At 45.4% G+C, this 22005-nt stretch overlaps 1 protein-coding gene across 2 annotated transcripts in view; it reads right to left on the bottom strand.

Moving 5' to 3' along the window:
* Positions 1 to 323: 323 nt before the first annotated feature.
* The window catches only part of Ralgapa2 (Ral GTPase activating protein catalytic subunit alpha 2), a 267925-nt gene continuing 246243 nt past the window's right edge, over positions 324 to 22005 (bottom strand). Inside the window, exons 39-41 of one of the 2 annotated variants that reach the window (XM_029473906.2) lie at positions 19457 to 19578; positions 7178 to 7217; positions 324 to 4011 (exon numbers count right to left, since the gene is read on the bottom strand). In XM_029473906.2, the coding sequence (XP_029329766.1) occupies positions 7213 to 7217; positions 19457 to 19578 (127 nt within the window). In that variant the 3' untranslated portion in view covers positions 324 to 4011; positions 7178 to 7212. Of the gene's footprint in view, positions 4012 to 7177; positions 7218 to 7561; positions 11457 to 19456; positions 19579 to 22005 lie in introns of those variants that run through there. The other variant, XM_029473907.2, reaches the window with a different exon arrangement.

Raw genomic sequence — 22005 nt, 5'->3', positions numbered from 1 at the left:
TGTAGAAACAGACCATCCTGGCCTTCTCATGCCTTATTTAAAGACTGGATGAGTCTAAGTAGGTAAGAAGACAGATGGAGGACAGGGTGTTTTGAGGAACCACATATGCAGAGAAGGTTGTGACCATCAGAGGCTGCAGGTCCTCTGGCAGCTGGATGTTAGCATTCCATACTATGAACCAGGAAGGAATTCTACAGGAGCACATGTAAGCTCTCTGAATGGGATCAACTACCATATTGGACACTTCTGTTGGCTTTGGTTTACAGAATGCTTTTGAATAGCTTTGTTCAAGAAAAAAAAATCAAATCGGTATTTTTATTAGATGGTGTGATAAACTTTTATTTTCTACAGACTATGAGAATGTCAGAAACATGTAGCACCTAGGTGCCGTGTTTCTCACCCCTCAACTCATCACGGTCAATCAGAACAAAAAAGAGCAAGCTGGAGTTGAGTGGCACCATTATGGAGCTAAGTGTTTTCCCAGCATGGCTGCCTTTATGGAGTGTGTCCCTAGTGCACATGTACACTCCTGACAAGGGGGGCAAGGTTTGGAGGTTCACCCAACCACGCCCCTCAGAACAACTTAGTTGTGCAGCACTGGGAAGTTAAATAACAAGAGACCTCAGAACAATCAAATGACATGCTATAACTTAATTTATCATCTCTATCAAATGTCCCCCTATTTACACATACTAAATATTGTAGACCTGAAACTAAGGAAATGTCTGCTTACGGCGTACGTCATATACATAGAACTGAGTACAAATACAAGCATGGGTGTCTCTGGGCGAGCTTCCCTTAGATGTGACATCCCCTTCGGTAAGTATGGAGTGGTACAGCTACATGTAAGACACACAGGAAGGTTTAGCGGGTTCATCAAACCTCCACCACAGGTCAGTGGAGAAAAGGAAGGGACACCTGAGGACAGTCAGGAAGACAGGGTTTGCATGGCTCTCGGGAGCTCTGTGATCTCCTAATAAGGCTAAGGGTCCTACTAAACAGCATATGGCAGAGTCAGAGTCCATTCCTGCGGCTCTCAAGACCTGCCAGCGTGGCTGCTGAGGACTCTGGGAGTCACTCACCAGGCTACATTTCTTTTCTTCAGTCTGCTGAAGGTCTGGATATTTTAAAACATCCAAGTTTTGTGGGGTTACTTTTTTATTTTTATTTTTACAGCATGAAAGTCTAATCAACAAGACTATAAACATCAGTTTCCCTCTTTATGGATATCAGGAAGTCAGCATGTAGAGAAGGGTGGGTACTGGCCAGGCCCTGCAGGAACCCAGAGAGTCTTACCACACTTTGTGGTAATTAGGGACACCTTTATCACAGATGGCTGACCTACTAATACTAATGTGACAAGTGGCTCTTGGGTCTCACCAGATGAGTGACCCTTAGCCATTTTGCTAAAAGACATTTATTATGAAAACACAATATTTGCTTTTCTAACTGACAAAAGGAAACACCAAACTTGATCATTTCAATTTTCTACCCTAAATAACAAGAGCTGCTGGATGCAATCAAACATGGCTGCCAGAGTCCCCAGTCTCCAGCTCTTAGGTCTCTAACCAGAGTTATTACCAACCCAAGACCCATGGACTAAATAAATAAGTAAAACATAAACAGGCATAAACTGCTGCTGTCAACCTGGGTGTGGGGTTGGTAAAATCATTAGGTTACAAGAAGTTCAAATTATTTGCTACCTCCAATTGAATTTCTCACTCCAAGTCTGAGGGCTTGTGGAAGCAAATGAAATTATGAAGAGACATCTGTGAGTTAAACAGGACCTCTGGGACCTGGGTTGTGGCCCTGGGTTCTGTTACGACTGAAAAAGAGGAAAATGAAAGACTTGCAAAATGGCAGGAATTTCACCACAGGGGTTTATGGGGCTGAAGAGAAGTGTTCCCGCAGAAGGGACTTTATGACCAGTGCTGCAGGGGCCTTTAGTGCCAGGACTTGGGAAGCGCTTTCTGCAGGAGCCAAGTCTGGGTACTTTGTAAACACCAAAGTAACAGATCAATAATAGAAGTCTGAGCAATACTGGCCACACACACAGAGAGAGAGAGAGAGAGAGAGAGAGAGAGAGAGAGAGAGAGAGAGAAGAATCAAGGTTTCACTGACACAATGGGAAATGTCATGACAGCCTATTTCCTTTCTATCACCATCAACCTCCAATAAGTGAACATCCTGGTCCCCAAGAAGACAGCACACAGGGCCCCTTTTCTGCTTTGCAATGCCCTGCCCTCTCTGACCTTGGTGCTTCTGTCTGTGGGCCTGGCATGAGAGGCTGCTGTATTCCCTTCACAGCAGGAGGACGGGGTCTCCCTGCAGTGGGAAGGTGTTCCTAGAACACTCTCAGAATTCTTACTCACTATACAAGACTGAATATGGCTTCTGGCTCCATTCTTTTTTCTTCCAAGGTTAGTAGCAGCCAAATCAGTTCTGTAGTAGATATAAAAGGCTGGCTTCTCTGGGAATGGACACTGATGAGGTGGGTAAGCAGGCTGAGAGAAGTGAAAGCAGGCTAGGTGTGAGATCAGAAGGCAGAGGAAGGTAGAGAGGTGGCCACAGCCAGGACACTCTCCCATGCCTGAGCCCCTTGAGTCTATCCTCTATGGCTGCTTTCCTGCTTTGAGTGAAGGGCTCATCTAGATATGTGCACTGGGAATGGCGTCATATAGCAGGACCATGCAGCACAGGAAGGTCTCTGCTGCATTTTCTGTTTTGCTCTCAAGTAGAGCAGGGAGGGAAGCAAAACTGGAGCTGTGAGACAGCGCCAGGACAGAAGCATGGGTGTGTGTGTGTGTGTGTGTGACCACACAGAAGTCTTCCCTGGGAATGCTTAGTTGCCGGATTCTAAGGTCCAAGATGGTCATGTCCAGTAAGGGGCACATTTAGCTCCTTCCTTCCTTCCCATCCCTAAAAGGCACAACACACCTTTCTTAGAGTCAATATATAAAATTTGATGTGTGTGTGTGTGTGTGTGTGTGTGTGTGTGTGTGTGTGTGTGTGTGTAAGGATCAAATCTACTGCCTGGAATCTGTACCCTAAAACTCATGTGACAAGTACTGTTTCTGAGGCCTGTCTTGGACTCTGAACAGCAGTCAGGAAGAAGACTGCAGATGAGCTTTCAGGAGCACTGGACACAATGGGGATGTTGGGTCAGCCCTGGAGCTGGAGCAGGCACTAATCATGTGTATTGATGTGTGTGGTGCTGGGCTAGGCAGGGCTGGGCAAGGGTGCTATCCATCTGCTTAGTGCTCTCATGTGGATACTCCCATATTTTCATGCATGGTCACTCCCCCTGCCCCCTGCCCTCTGCTTGCTCTGTGTGGGAACATCACCTGAAAGAACTCTATGTTGTCAGGAGAATCTTAAGTCAGTGGGGCCTCAGCTCCAGGTGGAAAAGGTTCAATGGTGAAGGTGAAACTTCCTGTGGGAGAAGACTCTGGGGACAGCCAGTTTCCATAATGATGAAATTTTGAGTAAACTATAAATCCTAACATGAGGATTAGCAAAATCAGTATGGAGGAAATTCCTCCAACAATTACACAGTTATTTTGTCAGCCCTTTTGGGAATCAAGCTTGGGAGTATAAATGAAAGGAAAATGATTCGTCGATACAGACAAGTGCCCTTTGCCCCTTCCCCGTGGGCCCCAAACCTTTTGCTACTGTATTCTGCCTAGAGACTTCAGACTTCTCCATTGCCCATATGACAACAGGTTTGTTCCTGGTTGATGGTGACTTTCTTTTCTTCTTCTGATACCCAAGGCTTGGTTGGTGAGATTCCAAGACAAGAGGGACACAGCCTTGCTTGAAGGTTCCACACAAACTAGATTGCCTCTGACCTTGGGGGCCAAACCACAGGGAGGCTTGCTACATGTGCTGGCACAGTGGCAGGTTCCCGAAGTCTAGATTTTGAGGGTTCTGCAGAAATCAGGGGAAATCTGTGCCTTTCTTCCACATGGAGGATTTTCTTGGGGTCCATACTCAGGCTGGAGGTCAAGACCCCTGCAAAGGAAGCAGAGAAAGGCCACATTACAGAGGCCAGTGAGAATCTCTGGCCACACACTCCAGAAGTACATACAGTGCTCAGAAGACAGGGAACTTGATCACTGGGAAATGGGTCTGAAGTCCTCCCTGCCAATAGTGTGCCTGGCAAGGATGTTTGTTGAATGTGCTACTCCTCTTAGTGTTTGTCCTAGGTTCTTCTACAAGATAAAAGAAACTACAGACTGTGGGTCTTTGGTATAAAAATCAGCCTTTCCAGCTAGTACAGAAGTAAGGAATGAAGAGAAAGGCCTCAGATTGCAGCACACTGGAGTGAAGGCCAGGAAGGAGCCCTGGGCAGAGTCAATGGCAATGCTGTGTTTCTGGGATCCTAGCATGTTTACATTTTGATATTTCACACGAGCTACTACTCACTTATTCCCTAAAGGGCCTAAGACTAGAGGTCACGGCTAAATTGCTTGTCTGAATGAGTCCAGATGAGCATGCAGCTATTTGGCACTAGAGGGAACAAGGAATAAAATTAAAACTCGCAGCTCTGCACTCTTCCCATCCCCAGGGTGGCTGTCTAGGAGCTCTGAGGAATACAAGAATGTCTGCTGCAACACTCAGCCACTGTTGCGGTGTCACTGGCCTCCCGAGGGCCTCTCTGCGAATGAGAGGATCCTTTCGTCACCCTCCCCCTTGTAATATATTTTTAAATGCTCTAAGCTTCCCTGAGTGGCCCCTGCCTAGAACAAACCTCAAAAGCAGGACTCCTGCAGTCTCCTCCCTATGGGCTTCTCCTCTTGAACTTTGAAACTGTCATTGCTAGTGTTGGAAATTTATTTAGGTTATTTTGTTCATTTGTTTATACGTTTTCTGGCCTTGTCCTATGCTTTCTGGGAAGAGCTTCTGAAATGAATACTTAAACTTCTCTTGACCCATGGAGACGCTCTATCCCATGCACACTATGGGTTTTCACTTCCAGATTCCACAGACAGACTTTCCCTCTCCCTCCCTTCTAGGCTCCATGGGGCTGGTGGACAGAGAGGTCCAGGACCCTTTTCCTATTGGTTTCCTCATCAGAAACAGGCTACTAAGGGTGGGGTTAGCTCAGCTGTAGAACACTTGCTTAGCATGCATGAAGCCCTGAGTCCCAGCATTGCAAAAATACAAAACCCAGGTTGCCTTACACAATGGCAACAGAATGCAGCTAGATGTGGCCATCCAAAGATCAGCGTTGTTTTTAAATGTGCATTGATTTTGCTTATACACATGTCTGTGTGCTGCTTGGTGCCCACAACTAAAGACAGTTGTAAGTTGCCATGTGGGTGCTGAGAATTAAGGCCTGATATGAAAGAGCAGTTAGTGCTCTTCACTGCTGAGCATCTCTGCAGCCGCCAGCAAGGATCGGGTTTTTAAGGATGTCTCTCCCTCTCCTAGTTGTTGTGAGTGAGCAGGAGCAGCTGTTTGAGGGGCAAAAGGTGGTGGGGGAAACCTGATTGAACCTCACAGAGGATTTTGGTTTGAAATGCCACCCACTCTGATTACGTCAGTTAGAATTAGAAGCCAAAAAGGGGAGAAAAAAAAAAGCATGTCAGTAAATGCTTAAAGATAGTAGGCAAAGGGATGAACCACTTGCTCATGCTTGGTCAGAGCCAAACATTTTAGTCCGTATCCTGATCCCCCTCTACCAAGGAAGATTAGGATAGTTGGGTCACAGTTTGAGCTCCTACAGATGGACAGAGTAGTGTCAGCTGTCCCACTGAGCAAACCTAAGCCAGCATTTCAAAGCTCTGCAAACAAGAGGCTTGTACACCTAAAGGTAGAGAGTACACCAGATTCCAGTGTACCCATGACTCATGCATTCCTTCAGTCTTTGACTTTCTGCTGGCACACCTTCATCCTGCAGTGGCTCCCCTGTGCCCACTGATGCTCCCCATGATGGATGCAAAGGCAGTAGCTGCAGAATGCATTGGTGAATCTCAAAGGATAAGGATTGCCTTCCTGATACAGTGCCTATGCTTGCAAGCTGCAGATAGTACTGCCCCAGCTTGGTCTCTGCTGGAGATGGAAGCTGTGGCTTACTCAAAGGACATTTGGACTCTATTTTACCTCTGCCACGCTGGGTGCATGGGAGAGGGGCCTCTAAATAGAAATCTTTGCCGCTAAGTTCCTACTGGGAAGGGTCCTTACGATTCTGTCTCACCCTTTCTGACTAGAGAAGTTGTCTGTAGCTCCTATCACCTCTGGGGCTGACGTAAGTTAGCCACTGGGACCACTCTAAAGCCATGGCTAAGAAGAAGAGAAAGGGTAGCTGGGCTAGAGGAATCATGGCAGGCTGCTGGGTTACAGAGGTGTCCTGGGTAAGCTACTTCTACTTGTGTTGAGACCACCATAGGAACATTCATGATTAATAAATGACAGCTTTCTCTTTTGAGTGGATTTATCATAGGTGCTATCCAAGCATCTCCTGCCTGTGAAGCAGAGAACCAGTACAGCCAGGCCATACTGGAGAGTTGCTACCCAGTTCTGCAGTGGTGGCTGTCATCCATCTGAGCTATCTGTGCTGGGTCAGGATCCCGGAGCCAGGACAGAAAGGTCATGCTGTGAGGTCACACCTGCCACCTCAGCTTGTTCTCAGGGTCCTAGACTGTGGATCCAGGGGTTTGCCACCCTCTTCCCTCGCCCAGCTTTTGTCTGCTTCTTCCTCCAGCTGCTCTATTCAGCAGCCTTCCTTGATGACCTGCCCTCCCTGGGTGGAGGCCTTGGCCTTTGGACGCCTCTGCTAAGGCAAGCAGTCAAAGGTTAGGCCAGCACGTGCCTCATCTTATCGGCTCATCTCAACATCCTGCTTCTCCAGGCTTGGCCAATAACAACACCAACAAAAAAAGCCCTGTACCCATGGCTCCCTGCAGCCCCCCCACACAAAGAGGAGGTGACAAAGACATTTTCCACGATGGCAGGTGTTGGTGTCAGATTCCACCCAGAGTGTACTTGCAGAAGAAAGACAGGCAGAGCTGGGCTCCACAGGCAGCACAGACATGTAGGGGCAGGAGAGTGGGCAGGGCCCCTCGGGAGGAGACAGTAAGCAGGCAAGGCTGAGGCCAAAGAAGGAGGAGAACTGGTATGTAAAAGTCAACTAAGGGTTTGGCAGGGGTGGGGGACCCACCAAAGGCAGTCTTACCTTGCTCAAGCATCGCAATGAGACCAGTATGTATTTTAATCTGAAGGGAGAAAAGATAAAAATCCCATGAATGAGAGGGTGGCACGCCCCCAGCTGCAGCTTCATAATGATCCCGTCGCACTAGTCCTAAAGCCTCGTGCATCATTCCTGAACGTTCACTTCGATACTCACTCGATGGGATCAAAAGCCAGTTGGTGCTGTGCTTATAGCTGAGCCCTCAGAAGCATGTGGACTTGAGGGAAGATCTCAGCTTTTGATTCCTTATGACAGGTCCCTACCACCCGCTCCACACCATCTTACTCCCTATATATCCACATGCAGCCTGCTTTTGCTTTCAGAAAGCAGTTCTCTACCCCACCCTCCCTTCCCTAACTCTCCTGAATTCTAGATTAGCTAGGCCCCTATTGAGGGGCACAAAACATTGTGCACACTGCTATAACTGTAAACTCAGACTTTCTGATGATCTCATCTGCCAAGGTTGGCACAGCAATTGGACATTTTTTCTAACACCATTTGGGCATTCTTTCTTTTACTCCTCTCTGAAGGAAGTATGTGTGTACTTCTATGAAGTTTGATTTTCTAAGCTATTAAAGAACACTCAGGCCCCAAGTTTTGAGTACGTGGGCTGGGAAGCCAGGATCCTTAACCAGCCCTGGATGACCAAATGGCAGTTTCTTGTCCTACTATGACTTGGCTTCTTCTCCATGTGAGGGCATGAGCAGCTCTGTCTGGGCTAAGAACCTAGTAGGTCCTTTGACATTAATGCAATTTTCTAGATTTCTTATTTTTGCAGTGTGCCATACTGCAGGGCTCCACTTCATCTAATGGAAGACGGCAAGCAGAGAGTGCCTGTGTGCATGGGTCTACCTTGAGTGGAGAGCCTCAGGTTTTTAGAGCCACGTCCCTGATGCCCTCCCAAGTGAGAAGAGGCTCTTTATGACAGGGATCCTTGATCTCACTCTCCTGCCGCCACCCCCCACCCCCCAGCCCTGGTTATGCTATGCATACAGGCCCTTGATTGGTGGAAACCCAGAAAGCAGATGGTGCACTAACAATGGAAGACTTGTTTGTAATTGCTGATGAGGACTGGTCTGCTCCTCTCCTGAGGGTCCCCAGACACAGCCTAGTGTGGTGTGCTGGCCCACAAAGACTATCTCAGTAACTGCCAATCCATGGTTGAATTAAGGCAATGCATAGGCCGAGGCAGTTGGAGGCTGCCTTGATTATTCCATAGGGCTCAGATGTCACCTGCTCTTGACATGCAGGCAGGACTCTTGAAGAGTGAGCTCCCAGTTGCTGGGACCAGGGAATAGGCTGTAGCTTCTTAGTACACTAAACAATCCCTGGGGTTAGCATACATACTGCTGGAAGAGTCTAGAAGAGAAAGCACTGAGCTTGAAGATAAAAAATGAGAAGAGACTGGGGAGGGGAGCACACAATGCCTGGGAGGAAAGAGGCACAAATTATGATCTTTTCCATCTTTCTTTTCATCAACTGTGTCCAGCTGATACGTTCTGAGTAGCATTATAGGCCATAGTAATGGATACAACAAACAAAAGCCTTTGCTTTGGGGGCTGTAGCGGATAGTAGGGGAGGTAGAGCACACAAATAAGTGGGCACATGCATGTCTGTGGTATCTAAAGGAGAGTCAAGTTAGGAAAGGAAAGTCTTGAGAGGCTCCATGGTGACTCGAGAGAAGCTGTATGGCAGGGTTACAGTGTGTCTTGGATGAGAAGACATGCCTGGACATCAGTGGTGCTGGGACATCAACAGCCAGTTCCTTTTCATGTAGAAGAGATTCCTGGAGAGAACCCTTCACAGTCTACCTCAGACACTAAGCAGCACGGGTGGAGTCAGCTGGGAGCTCATACACAAGAATTTGAGCCTGGAGAAGAATCCAGAGGCCATTTCCAGAGAAGTGTTTTGCTTTTTAGACTTGCGTTGTGTGACTTTATTATTCTGGATATCAACAAGGGTTATCTTTCTTTAATTCAGAAATAACCAAGTACGGTTGGAGAGTTGTATTCTCTGCAGTTCAGCCTGGGTTGCTATTTGAGAGCTTGTCAGTTTTTTGTAGGGCATGTTTTTCTCAGCCGCAAAGGAGTACAGTTTGAAGCAAGCTTCTTTTGAGGAAAGCCTACTGTCCAGCATCCAGCATTGACACCTGGGGTAAATGTGGGCCCCGGGCAGACAAAATGCATGGCTGCCTCTCCCTATATCCTTGTTACTGAACAGTCAGTGTGGAAATGATTAACTGGTTCAAGATAATTAGGAAAAAGAATGATTTTGAGAGTTGGCATGGGTGAGGGATAAGGCTGAACCAGGGTTCCAGCTTTAGGCAAGTGCTAACTATTCTCCCAGCAGGAAGGCAGGCAGAGGAGGATCAGAGCCCTGACTGGGTTATTCAGACCCCTTGGAATGGCTCTGAGGAAGGGAACAGGTGCAGGCAGTGGATGGGGAAGCCTGCACATGCAACTCAACACTGGCAGACCAAGACCGGTGGGGATTTGCCAGCCTAATTAACATCTCCAAATGGCCAAGGATGGCTTCCAGTATTCCCAATCCAGCAGCAGTGGCTATGTCCTGGCTCCAGTCCTGGCACTAGGGTTGGCTTCCCCTGCTTGGTTGTTGGTCTTGCCCATCAACTTTGGTTCTGAATCAGAAAGCCAGGACAGCTGGACCAACAAGCATGGGGAGAGAAGAAAGCACCTGAACTGTGCACTGTGTGCAGGCACACTTGTGTGAGGGACTTAGCAAACAGTTGGGACATTAAGAGAAACTGCTGGCAATTTTCTTCTTGCCCAAATATTATGTGAGTTTAGGAACTCAACGTACACATGAATGAAATTATCCAAGTATACTCATGCTAATAAAATAACTTTTAAAAACACAATAAATGCAAAGCTAGAGAGGTGGCACAGTAGTTAAGAGCACTGACTGCTCATTCAGAGGTCCTGAGTTCAATTCCCAGCAACCACATGGTGGCTCACAATATCTGTAATGGGATCCGATACCCTCTTCTGGTGTGTCTGAAGACAGCGACAGTGTACTCATATAAATAAAATAAGCAAATAAATCTTTAAAAAAAACACGATAAATGTTACAGCATGAAGGAACTTTGAAAACATGTTATATGAAAGACGTCAAGTCATCATATCACCTGGTTGCATTTATATGTCTCAAATAGGTAGAGGCAGAGAAATGAAGGGGGACTAGTGGTTTCACAGGACTGAGGGTAAGGTTTGTCGAAAGAATGAAGACTATGAATGTGTTTTATTTGATTTCTAGGGGAAATGAAACATTCTAGAATTAGTCTATGGAGACAGTTGTACAATCTATGAAAATACTAAAAGTATCAATTGTTTACTTTACATAATTTGTATGATATGCAAATTATATCTCAGTACAACTCCCCCCTCCCTTTTTAAAATTTTCTTTTTTTCCTTTGTGTGGTGGAGATTGAAGCCAGTGTACATGGTGGTTAAGTATTTACCACTGAATTACACTTCCCTCCCAGTTTAGGAAACAAGGCAGAGCAGGCCAGGAAGTGGTCTGGGACTACTCTGTGCTCTCCGTTCCAAAAGCAGCACCAGAATGACTTCCAGATTTAGGGAGAAAACCCACCTGGGGGCCCAGGAAGAGGGGGGCAGCACAGCGATGAGGCCACATGGATGTCACCAACAGCCTCTGAGCTGAGCCACTCTACTGACTTCACAGCACCCTCAAAGCAAGAACACTTCCTTCAGGTGACACACTACTTCTAGTGCCAAGGCTGTCTCTAAGATGTCCTATAACTTGAGTTCAGCTTTCTTAAAACAACTCAAGAGTGGCCTGTTGAGAGAGGGGCTAGGAATGTTCTCCCTCTGTGCTCCCTGGGTTTGGTGTCTGTCACGTATGACTGTATTTTTTAATTTCCTGACAAACAACAGCTTTTTAAAAAAGTAGCAGTTAGGTGTGTGGACATTTCTGGGGTAGCATGTGAGTCCTAATATGTTCGGAAAGATCCAAGGAAACGTCAGAGCAGTGGTGGAACTCCGTAGCAGTTTTATTGATAGAAGCAGCCCCTTTGGAGCTGGGGTGGGACTGGGGATATAGTCCTGTGACGGGTTACTTACTCAAAGTGTATGAAGACACAAGCAAACAGGACACTCGTGCTGTCCTTAGACAGTCAGGAGGCAGTGTGGGCCTGGGATCAAGGCACTGTCTACTGGAGCTCCTGCCACGCAGTGTGGGCCTGGGATCAAGGCACTGTCTACTGGAGCTCCGGCCATGCACTCTGCTGAAGTTGGGAGCACACAATAACTCAGTTCACGTTAGTTACGTTTCTCAGGTGTGAGGGTCAAAGGAGGAGAGCATTTGCTACTGGTACCACAAGTTGCCCAGGCCATAAACCCAACAAATTAGTCCTTTCTGCCTTTGAGGGGACAATAAAAGGATTCCCCTTGGTCACATGTCTGCTTACTCCTGTGGATTTGTTCCAACACAGTGGGTACCCAAAGGCAGGGACCCTGAATGGGTCAAGAAGGAGTCTTGTCTGGGACAGAAAGACCTAAGTGCCAAGGGCTCAAGGGATCCTCTCATTTCAGTCTCTCACGGAGCTGGGCCTGCAGGCTTGTACCACCACGTGAGGCTTTTTGAGTGAGACAGGACTACAAGAATCACTTCCTGCTCCTCGGGTCACTCAGACTCATCCCCCATTGTCTTTTCTTGCTTAGCAGTGAGGAGCTCCTGAAGGCTAATTCCTTCTCTCCTACCGGGGAGGTAGCCTCAAGGAAGGCAGGGCACCTTTCTGCTTTGCCCACTTCTATGCCTCTCCTATTAAGTCCTAGGATACTCTTCTGAGGGTGGAGTGACTGTCTAAAACCCTGCCCTGTGGGTTTGTGAGATGTGAGGAATGACCCGGCTGTCGTGTGGTCTGACTAGCTGCAGGAGAGGTGTGGGTACCACCAGGATTCTAAGCTGGCCAGATCTTCAATACCTCGTTGTGGCCTCCAGCAGGTTGGGGGGACACAGGTAGGTGAAGTTCATCTGGGATTTTATCATTTTATATTCTTTAAGTGGTGAAAAAAACAAACAGGCTTTTGGTTATTCTTTCTCTTCCATAATGCTGCGAACTTTCTTATATGCCAAGAATTCAACATTGGCCATATTAATGCTGTAAATTCCCTCCCCTTCCACCTACCTGTCCTCTTGCAATATTGATTGGCATGTTTCCCCATTTAAAAAATTTTCTTTCCACTCAGCATTCTGTGGGGTTTTAAGAGCAAATTTACAGGTTTTTTCCCCTGGGTGTCACCCTGAATGTCCCTGGAAAGGATAGCACAAAACATTCCGTCTATCCAACTGCATACTCTAATGCCAGCACAAGAGTTTCATTTGGCTTTGCTTTAGTTTGCTCTTTGCTAAGTGGAAATCCGAGCAAAATCATTGAGTCTTCCAGGAAGCCTCAGCTGCTAAGGCTGCACATGGACCACCTGCAAGGACAGATTGACATGAAGGCCACAACTGCCATTGACAAAGAATGTGAGCCTGGGCTGTCCCAAACCCTGGGCTTGTCTCAGTAAAAGTGTAAAGGTTATTTTGAATAAGCTTTAATTGAGGTTCATTTCCAAAACTCTGTCTGAGAAAGATTCTTGGTACCTGCTTGCCATCCCTTGGTAACTGCTTCAGTGTCCCCTGAGCCATAATTAGCAGTTAGGCGGGAAAGATATGCCACCTGCACATAAAATCCTGGAAGGAAGCGGGATTGAGTGGCTACAGTATCTCATAAGAAGGAGGCGGGATTGAGTGGCTACAGTATCTCATAAGAAGGAGGCGGGATTGAGTGGCTACAGTATCTCATAAGAAGGAGGCGGGATTGAGTGGCTACAGTATCTCATAAGAAGGAGGCGGGATTGAGTGGCTACAGTATCTCATAAGAAGGAGGCGGGATTGAGTGGCTACAGTATCTCATAAGAAGGAGGCGGGATTGAGTGGCTACAGTATCTCATAAGAAGGAGGCGGGATTGAGTGGCTACAGTATCTCATAAGAAGGAAGCGGGATTGAGTGGCTACAGTATCTCATAAGAAGCAGATGCTCTGAGGTGCTTCCACAGACACACATTCTAAACAACTCTAATATGCCAGCTCCCTTTCCATCCTCAGAAGCTATGGACTCAAGTCCTAGCACTCGTCAGGGTCTGGAGGACCCATGAGGCTCTTCTCCAATCTACTCAGTCTATCCTGGTCTTGCAGAAGGGCTTTTTAGTTCTCAGGCATCCTAGGTTTTAGGCAGTGTTGCAAAGGTAAAAGCTGAACGATCAGTGGATGGTGAAGGACACCGGAGCTCCTGTTCCCAAGCTCCAGGATCACAAGACAGATGGCACAGCTGACCTCAGGAGAGTCCAGGTCATGGCCAGCAGGCTTACTTTCACTTGTAGTCACATTTTGCTGTTAAGTATCTAGGACTTTTTTTTTTTTCTTTTAAGACACAAAGCATTCATGTATATCTTTTTTTCCTCTCTTAAGACTCATTACCACAAAAGTAGAGACTCAGGTCTTCTCAAGGGTCCCAGAACTTTGTGTGTATCCTTAAGTACCCTTTAGAGGTCTGCTCAGTGGCAGCAGCCTAAGGAAGGCAGAGCTGTCTCAGAGATGTCACATCTGACAGGCTGCAGTATCACTTTCTAGCTGACCAAATGGAAAAATATGTCTCACCTCTGCCTGTCTCCCAGAGCAACAGGAGAGGAGTAACGGAGTGTTAAAAGGATACAGGGATGAATAAGCACAAAACTATAGTGACAAAGAGGGCCATGGAGAGTTCTCTCTGAAACCCTGAACATCACTTACAAAAGCACCCAGAATCAAGTTTCAGTTACTCAGAGCTGCACTACCCAGCCTGGGGATTAACCTGGCTCCTGGCTTCCTCCGTCTCCCCACACCAGGCTTTGACCATATTGCTTGTCACTGACCCACTTTTCCTAAGAGATCGAGAAGGGAGAAGGCAGATGAAATGTAATTATAGGTGTTTGTTCTGCATCTTGCATCAGACCCAACACATCTGTGGTCTGGAGACACACCTGTACCACTTAAAGCAACAGCCTGACTTCTTTCTGCCCTGCTTTCCTATTTTTCTCCTATTGCATGTATTGTAAAAAGGAGATGGCAGGCATTGTTCTTTAAAGAATTTATAGCCCCCTTAGATAAACACACGCACTACAGAGTTACATGTTCTTTAAAAAAATTGAGACAGAAGTGCAGATGTTCCTGCACTTGTAAGAGTCATATAAATCCATTGTAAGTTGATCACACTAAAATACAATGTTGTGCAAGCTGGGTCTAGGTGATAGAATTAAGAGTGGTTAAGAACTTTCTATCAATAGCTTCTTGCCTTTCCAAGAATACATGTATAAGTTACAAGACAAAAACAAAAAGGGGCAGAATTGAGCTGGCTGTGTGGAAGGGATCTAGGCTGGGGCCAGATGGCATTGTTGGGATGGAGGTAGTTATCTATCTACAGAACACATGGCAGCATTTTGGCCAGGGACAGCCAAGTATGCTGAGGGTGTAAGTTGGGCTGATTGTGAGCTCTTGAGTAGACAGTGACATAAGAGAACTTATGTTTACAGAAAATTTCTGGGTTCTCTACATGTAATTTTCAAATTTAATTCTGGGCTTTAATATCAACAACAAACCAGCCACTATTGTTGATTTATAGGACCATCATCACAGCGTAGGCACTGGTTTGGCATGTCTATATATGTGGGATGGAAGGTGAGGGATAGTTGTCAAACGTGTCTGCAACCTGCGGTTGTTCATTCATGGTTTATGCTTTAGCTTAGTCAAAACTACTAAGAAGAGGCTAGACTTGCTATTCTATGAAGTCCCTTTTACCTCCACATTCTCTGATGTTCTTTGCTGGTTTCCCTAAGCTATGATAAAGCTAAATACATAAGAAGCATAAGTATAAGCTGTGCTATCAATCTAAGCCTTATTAAGACCACTTTAACAGGGATGGAGGAAGGGAGAATGAGAAAGAATGGATACCAACTGGGGATTACCCTTTCAACCTGCATGAAAAGCTTGTTGGGTCAAGGTTGGGCTTTACCTGTCTGTTTCTGGGGGCTAACTTGCTTATTAATTGCCCAGTAAAATATTCCTTCCAGGATCTGTATACAAAATCATAAGCCTGTAAGATGCTGGTATAGTGAGCACCCATGCATGGTGGCCTCAACAAGGGGAAGCTGGTGGAACTTATTCATCCCTTGGGGAAAAGGCCAGTGAACTACAGAACTAGTGCAGCATCTATATCCTAAATTCCCTTTGGGATGTCCAAGGTATAGCAGGATGTCTGTGGCTTTGTGAATTCATTCATTGGACAAGGTTAGGATTTCTGGTACAGTGTCAAAAGCTATTGTAGTGAAAAGCAGGGAAGAATGACGAGTCTATTCTATGAGACAGATGACCACAATCCTCCTTTCCAAGAGGCCATCCAGGCACACATCTGAGAAAGAGGAAAGTGTGCAGCTTTGGGCAGTGGCAGCATCTTAAGACTGACCCAGACTAATCTGGTTTAAGCCTCAAATATGACCTATATTCAAGCAGCAGATAGGGGATCAAAGTCGGGGTGGCACATTTTCTCCCACTTGCTCTATTATCCTGGAGCCTTTCCACCTCGCCTGTCACGAAGGAAGGAGAAAGTACTGCTGACTCTGTATTGGAGAAATCAAGGGCTGTGTTTTTGAGACTAACAAATAAACAAAGACCTGTGCTCCCTCTGCTGGCCCTCCTCAGCAGTACTGAAGTGGGCAGGAGCCATAACCAGTGTTGGCATCTCAAACAAACACCAGCCAGTCCAGGGACACTGAGAACAAATCTCCTTGAATTTGGTTTTATACATTCCTCGGGATAAAATCATTCTCACCAACTTCTGACCAAGATAATTTTAAATGCTGAAAGTTAGATTTTACATGAGACATACCTACTGTTCTCAATTGCCAAATTGACAGCTGTAACCATAACAGAAATTTTGGGATTCACTTATCAACAGACACAAATGGACTACTCCAAGTAAGGTCCAGACACAATCTTTAGAGCAGCTTCAGGGGGTGAAAAAAAAAAACCCAAACCAAAACCACCCAAAAACCCCAGCAATAAGGAAACCCCCATGCAAGTCCAAATAAGTTTCTTTCCCTGTTTTGTTCAGTAAGAGCCGTTCCCAAAGGTAAAGATTTACACTATATCCCTTTGGATAACGTCAAACATCAGACTGGATTCTCCAGGTCATTAGCATGCAGAAGAATGACCTCATGGTGAACAGATGCACTTGGCTGTGAGCTGCAGCGATTACATCAGTCCCTCCCCAGCACTCGAGGGTGCCCATTCCAGTTAACCCTTTACAGTCCTCTCTGCTGCTCCCCTTCCTTGATAACATGAAAACACAAACTTAGTACTCTACTCCCATAGCTGTGTGGGTTAAGAATATACAAATATGCATGCATAAAACATATAAATGTTAATATCAGCTTCCTTTTAGATTATTTATTGCTTGCCAATAAGGGAAGGGGTCAAATTGCAAACCGCAGGCAGGGCTAGGTAAAAAAGCTATCCAAATACGTTTCATACAGAGTATTATTAATTCTAACAATAGATGCAACAGATACCAAGGACTGCTTTAAAATAGCATTTCTGATTGGGAGAGGAATTCTCTTTTTAAAGGAGTCGACAGAAGATGAACTCTTATATTTGAGTCCCATGGCCCTATTCAGAGCTCATGGTGTACCTTGGATAGAAGTACACTCACTCATTTGGGTGCTCTGGCTCCTAGGCCTCTGTGGTCAGGGAGTGTGGCAGGCACAGGCTTTTCCCATCAACAGAGTCTATGGTCAAGCTCAGCTGCACATCTCTCTACAGTGGGACTGTGCTGCTCTCTGGCTGTGCTGTATTATACAGTACACGTATCTTCCTTAAAGACTGTATCCTAGGGAAGCCTGTGCATATGTATGTAAAGAGCTTGGGAGCCCACGGCCCTGCTTTGATGATATAAATGGCCACAGACAGTTTGACTAGACCCTGTGTGTAAGAAGTTCAGGGTCCATTTTTCCAGTTGGTCTGGAAGAACAGACTTCACCTCAGTCTCTGAGTGTAAGTTGGCTGGGCTGGGCTCATCTGGTTTTGACTATGCTTGTCCTAACAAAATAAAAAAAAAACCACTATGAATAAGTGAAAAGTGTTTTCCTCTGTGAAAATAGGGGTGAAGCTGCACATAGGCCAGGAAGAATACAGCTCTGAGAGGTGCCCCTGCACAGATGAGGCTGTGAACCCCATTCTCACTGCACTGCCCTCACACTGCAGTTCAAATAGATTGCATTTCTATCTCTTTCTTTATCACTGTGAAGGGCAAGCAGAAGCTGTGAACATGACGGGATGCAGTGCTGATGTTGATCTGAAGGATAAAACACATCTGCTTTGGTGTTCTATATTTGGTTTCTTGCACCATGTATAAAAGTTCTAATGTCTGTCCTGACAAGCTGTTGGGATTTTTATTAAATAATTAAAGAAAAAAAACCAGGACATTTTCAAAACAAACAAACAAACAAACAAACAAACAAAGAAAATAACAGCCATCATTATTTCAATAACATTGATCATCATCAACTTTAAAAATAAAAAGTTAGGAAATATAAACATTATTATTTCATTTTTTCTTTTATTTTTAAGAAATGAAATGTTTTCTTAGAAGTTAAAAAAAAAAAAAAACCAAAACAAAAGCCTCCACTGAAAAAAGCCAAGTCCCAGTGTCTCCAAAGGATGAGAAGAGGCTGAATGGAGCTCTAAAGCATTAGCTTGCTGTGGATTCCTCCTGTTCTTTCACTGAAAAATTAGACACAATTTTAAACCGCTAGCCAGACTGGGTATGAAATCTTCATTTCCCTTGAAACAGATTTTTTTCTTGTCTTAGATAGAATGCTGGCAGAGCGTATAAAAGAATTCAATTCACAGCTGTTCTACTTTTTTAATGTAAGAAACATTAATCAAAGCTTTAAGTTATAAGCTTTTCTCATGTTGCTCAGTATCCCAGTTCAACAAAGATCAATAGAGGCCATCCCTGTGTTTCTCTCGCCTCACCAGGAAGCAGAGGCGTGATTATGTAAATGGAGCTCTGCACCTCTGCCAGCTTGCTTATCTCCCAAGCCTTCTGCCTGCTGCTCCTGGCTTCCCAAGCAAGTGCCTGCCTCTCTCTCTTATCTCCCAACAAAGCTCCAAGAGGCACGGACTGAAGCCAGCGATGTTAAACAATGACGCATGGCTGATTTTATTTGTAAGTGATTTATTTCACTGAATTTAATTTTTTTCACTTTGTGTGTAAGATATTTGTTAACAAGTCAGCACAGGAGAAGCAAGCCTGGTTCAGAAGCAATTAACACAGGCTAGAAATCTATTAAGCATCCTTATAGCTATGCTGAAACCAGGGAAGGTGAGGGAAGCCCCTCATTGAGATTTTCAACATGCTGTACACTAAATATTCCACTTACTATCTGACAGGCAATTAATCTGTAACAGCACATGAAAATAATTTACCAGTAATAATTTTATTGTTTGAAAAAAAAACCCTGTAATAACCATATCAACAATTTAAGTGACAGGACATACTTTTTTCAAATTGATAGTATTATATAGAAATAGTATGTATCTAAAAATAAGGGAATCCATGGAAAATTCTACTGGCCTACTAAATGAAAGCCATTATAATCTACTTTCTAAAGGCTCCACACCAGGTGCTGCTGTGGTCAGTGGCTTGTCCACAGGACACTGGTGTATGAGGCCCTCTGTAATGACAGGCCTGGGGACACTGTCCTTCCCTGTCTCTGGCAGTAATCCCTGACCCTGGTATCTCAGCAGCATAATCCCCATTTAGCATTAGGAGCGCTGGCTTCAACTGTGAGGAACTCTTTTCTGATAAGTATATGCAGTGATTTGGGCATCGCTTTTAAACACCATATTCCCAGCTCAGCAAGAAACTCACACTCCTGAATGAACCGGAGCACATTATTGAGAAAAAGTTCATTAACCTTGCTAGATTCGAGGGTTAACAGGATAGCAGAAGAAAAGAACACAGCGAACAGCTCGGATACAAAACAAATTAAAATGAATGTCATCATTCCTTTTGAAATTCATTAGTTGATTCAGAGGGGGAATGCTCTTCTTAAATTTGCAAGCATTTATCTGTGAAAAACAGGTGTACATCTGCTACTCAAATACGTCTTAAGCGGGAGGGAGGAGAATCATGTAGACACTCACCCGTTCCACTGAGAGAGTAGCTGGGAGAGGGAGAAAAGACTTGAGCAGCGAAATCCTCAAATGTCATGACTTCCCGGTGGTTTTGAATTATTGCTTCCAGATACAGAGCTCGCTCTTCGTAGCTGCGGTAATTAGTTAAGGAGACAAACACACGTGCAATTTTGCATGCAGAACAGTGGGTGATTTGTTGTAAATGCAGTTACTCAGCTTTCCCGTTCTGTGTGAAAACCATCTTGGAAACTCTTTAGCATTTTGCCAGAAAGTTAAGTATTTGTCACACATAATAGTGAGATGCTAGTTCTTAAAACCTAGGCTTCTTTCAGGCTTCATTTATACCCAAAGGTAACATCATATATAATATTACACACACACACACACACATACATATAATGTTACAGGGTTACAGCAAAGTGCTGATTATTATATCATCTCGAAGGCTGACTCAAGCCAGAAGAGAGGTGGTCGAGTAGACCAACGTTGGAATGGTATGGCGTGACAGCCTTCCTCTTCACTCCGGATCTAGGTAACAAGGATTCTCATCTCAATCTAAGGGCACAAGGAACTGATACTTCAAGTAAGAGCTGGTGATGTGGTGGTGAGCACTTTCAACAAAGGTAAGAAAACATAACCTAGCGGGAGAAGGAGGAGGCCAGGAATTATATTCTGCAAGGGCAGCAGAGCCTCTAAGCAGGGTAAGTGATGAGCATTAGAAAATAAAAAAGGAGATGAAGGGAGATTGTAGCAAATGGTATACAGTGCAACTCCAAAAAAATAAAAAGAGAGAAACCATTGCCGTCTAATTAGAGCTGCAGTCTGGAACACACAACATTCAAATGTGTAATCAAAAACCAGTCACCAATAAAACTTACAAGCGTAACACGCTGAAGCAACTTTCCAGCTGTCTTAATAGGACCCCTGCTTGTGGCAGCCTTTCACAGGGCAGAAAGCAAGTCTTCCCCTTTGTGTGAGGCTTCTGTTTCCTCTGAAGGTGAATCATGCACTTCCAATAACAGGAACCGTCAGAATGATCTGACAATGAATGGAGGCGCTGCACATAGAACTTTTGGAATTAGCACTGGGGGAAGCCAGCATGATGTCTCATTTTCCCTTCCTCATTATTGATGCAAAAGTTAAAAGATGTGTTTTGATTATTTTGAAAAATTTTGCAATTTCTTCATGAACACAAAACCCAGGGAATGTAGATTCCCCTTAGATTTTTATCTTGGGCTGCAAAGAAGAAACATGATTCTGTATGTCTCACATTCTGTGTATCGTAGAACAATCCTTTCAAGATAAGTTGGGAATGATTATGCCCTTCCAAGTAGTTTCTCTAGAGCTTGTTTTAAAGCCGGAGCTGCTTTCCTATTTTCTTCTGGTAAAGTCTTGACCCTGATCTCCAGATGCAGGTTCTCCCCACTCTTATCTTCAGGAATGGAGTCACACCAGGAGGGGACCTGAGGCTCTCTGGAGCAGTGCTGACTCACCTGGGAGCCACATGACTACCACGACTGAAATGTTTATTAACTGAGGTGCAAAAGGAACAGCTAGGCTTCCCTGCCCCATCTGTATATTTCAAATAGTTATCAAGTCAAACTGCAGATACAGGATCTGGTGCAGGCTATTGGGATATGCTTCATGCTAGAATTTCCTTTAGAAACTTAGAAAAAATGGAGACTATGCACTGGAAGCTTTCGAAAGTGGCCCCTCTGAAGATACATGAATTTTTTTCTCTGATTGGTCACAACAGTCCCAGGCCTGGGCAGTGTGAGCTAGAGCTGGCTCCTGGGCTGCAGGCTGAACTCCTGGTGACTTGCCTTAATGAACAGGCTGCCAAACTTCCTCAGTGAGAGGCGCCTGCTCAGGCCCAATTCTAGAGGGACCCACTAATGCCATTCACATCTCATTATGAGCATGCTCATTCTGTACAGCACTTGGCTGTCACCACAGAGCGGCCCTCCGTGTATGGCCCCAGCAAGCCGCTGGTCCGGGGAACAGCAGGATGTTAGGCCTGAGTGGCCGTCTGGCGAACAGGCCCTCTGACACTAAGCTGGCACGTGCTGGCCCAGCAGGGGCTGAGCCAGGCGTGACAAATTACTCAAAGAGCTGAGCTAAACTTATGGTTGACAACCACCTGAGCCTTCAGACTGCTGTGGCCCACTGTCAACGCTCAATTCATGGCTCCCCCCACAACCCCCCTTCAGTACAGTCTGCTTGTGGGCCTGGGTTAGAGCAAGCATGGCCTTCTAAAGACTTGTCACACTCTGCCTAGTATTGTCCTGCTGTTTCCTGAAAGGTCCCTCTGCATCTAACACATCCCCATACAGAGCTGGGCACAATGGTGACCAACACAGAAATGTATGTGCCCTTTGATAGATTTTCTATGGAAGACTTCTCTGGAAAGTAGCCTTCTTAATCAAACTCACAATCAAACCTACACAAGGACTGGTGCACACAGATCCCAGGTGGCTGTCCATCATCCTCATCCTGAACGACACCACCCAACTGTCAAGGGGCCGGTCCTTGTCACGACTGAGAGGTCTGGACTCTTA

This window comes from Mus caroli, unplaced genomic scaffold (assembly GCF_978045245.1).
Source record: "Mus caroli unplaced genomic scaffold, Mus_caroli_1 scaffold_2, whole genome shotgun sequence".
Classification (NCBI taxonomy): Eukaryota; Metazoa; Chordata; class Mammalia; order Rodentia; family Muridae; genus Mus; species Mus caroli.
Note: the sequence above shows the minus strand (reverse complement) of the source record. Positions and strands in the feature narration are given on the sequence as shown.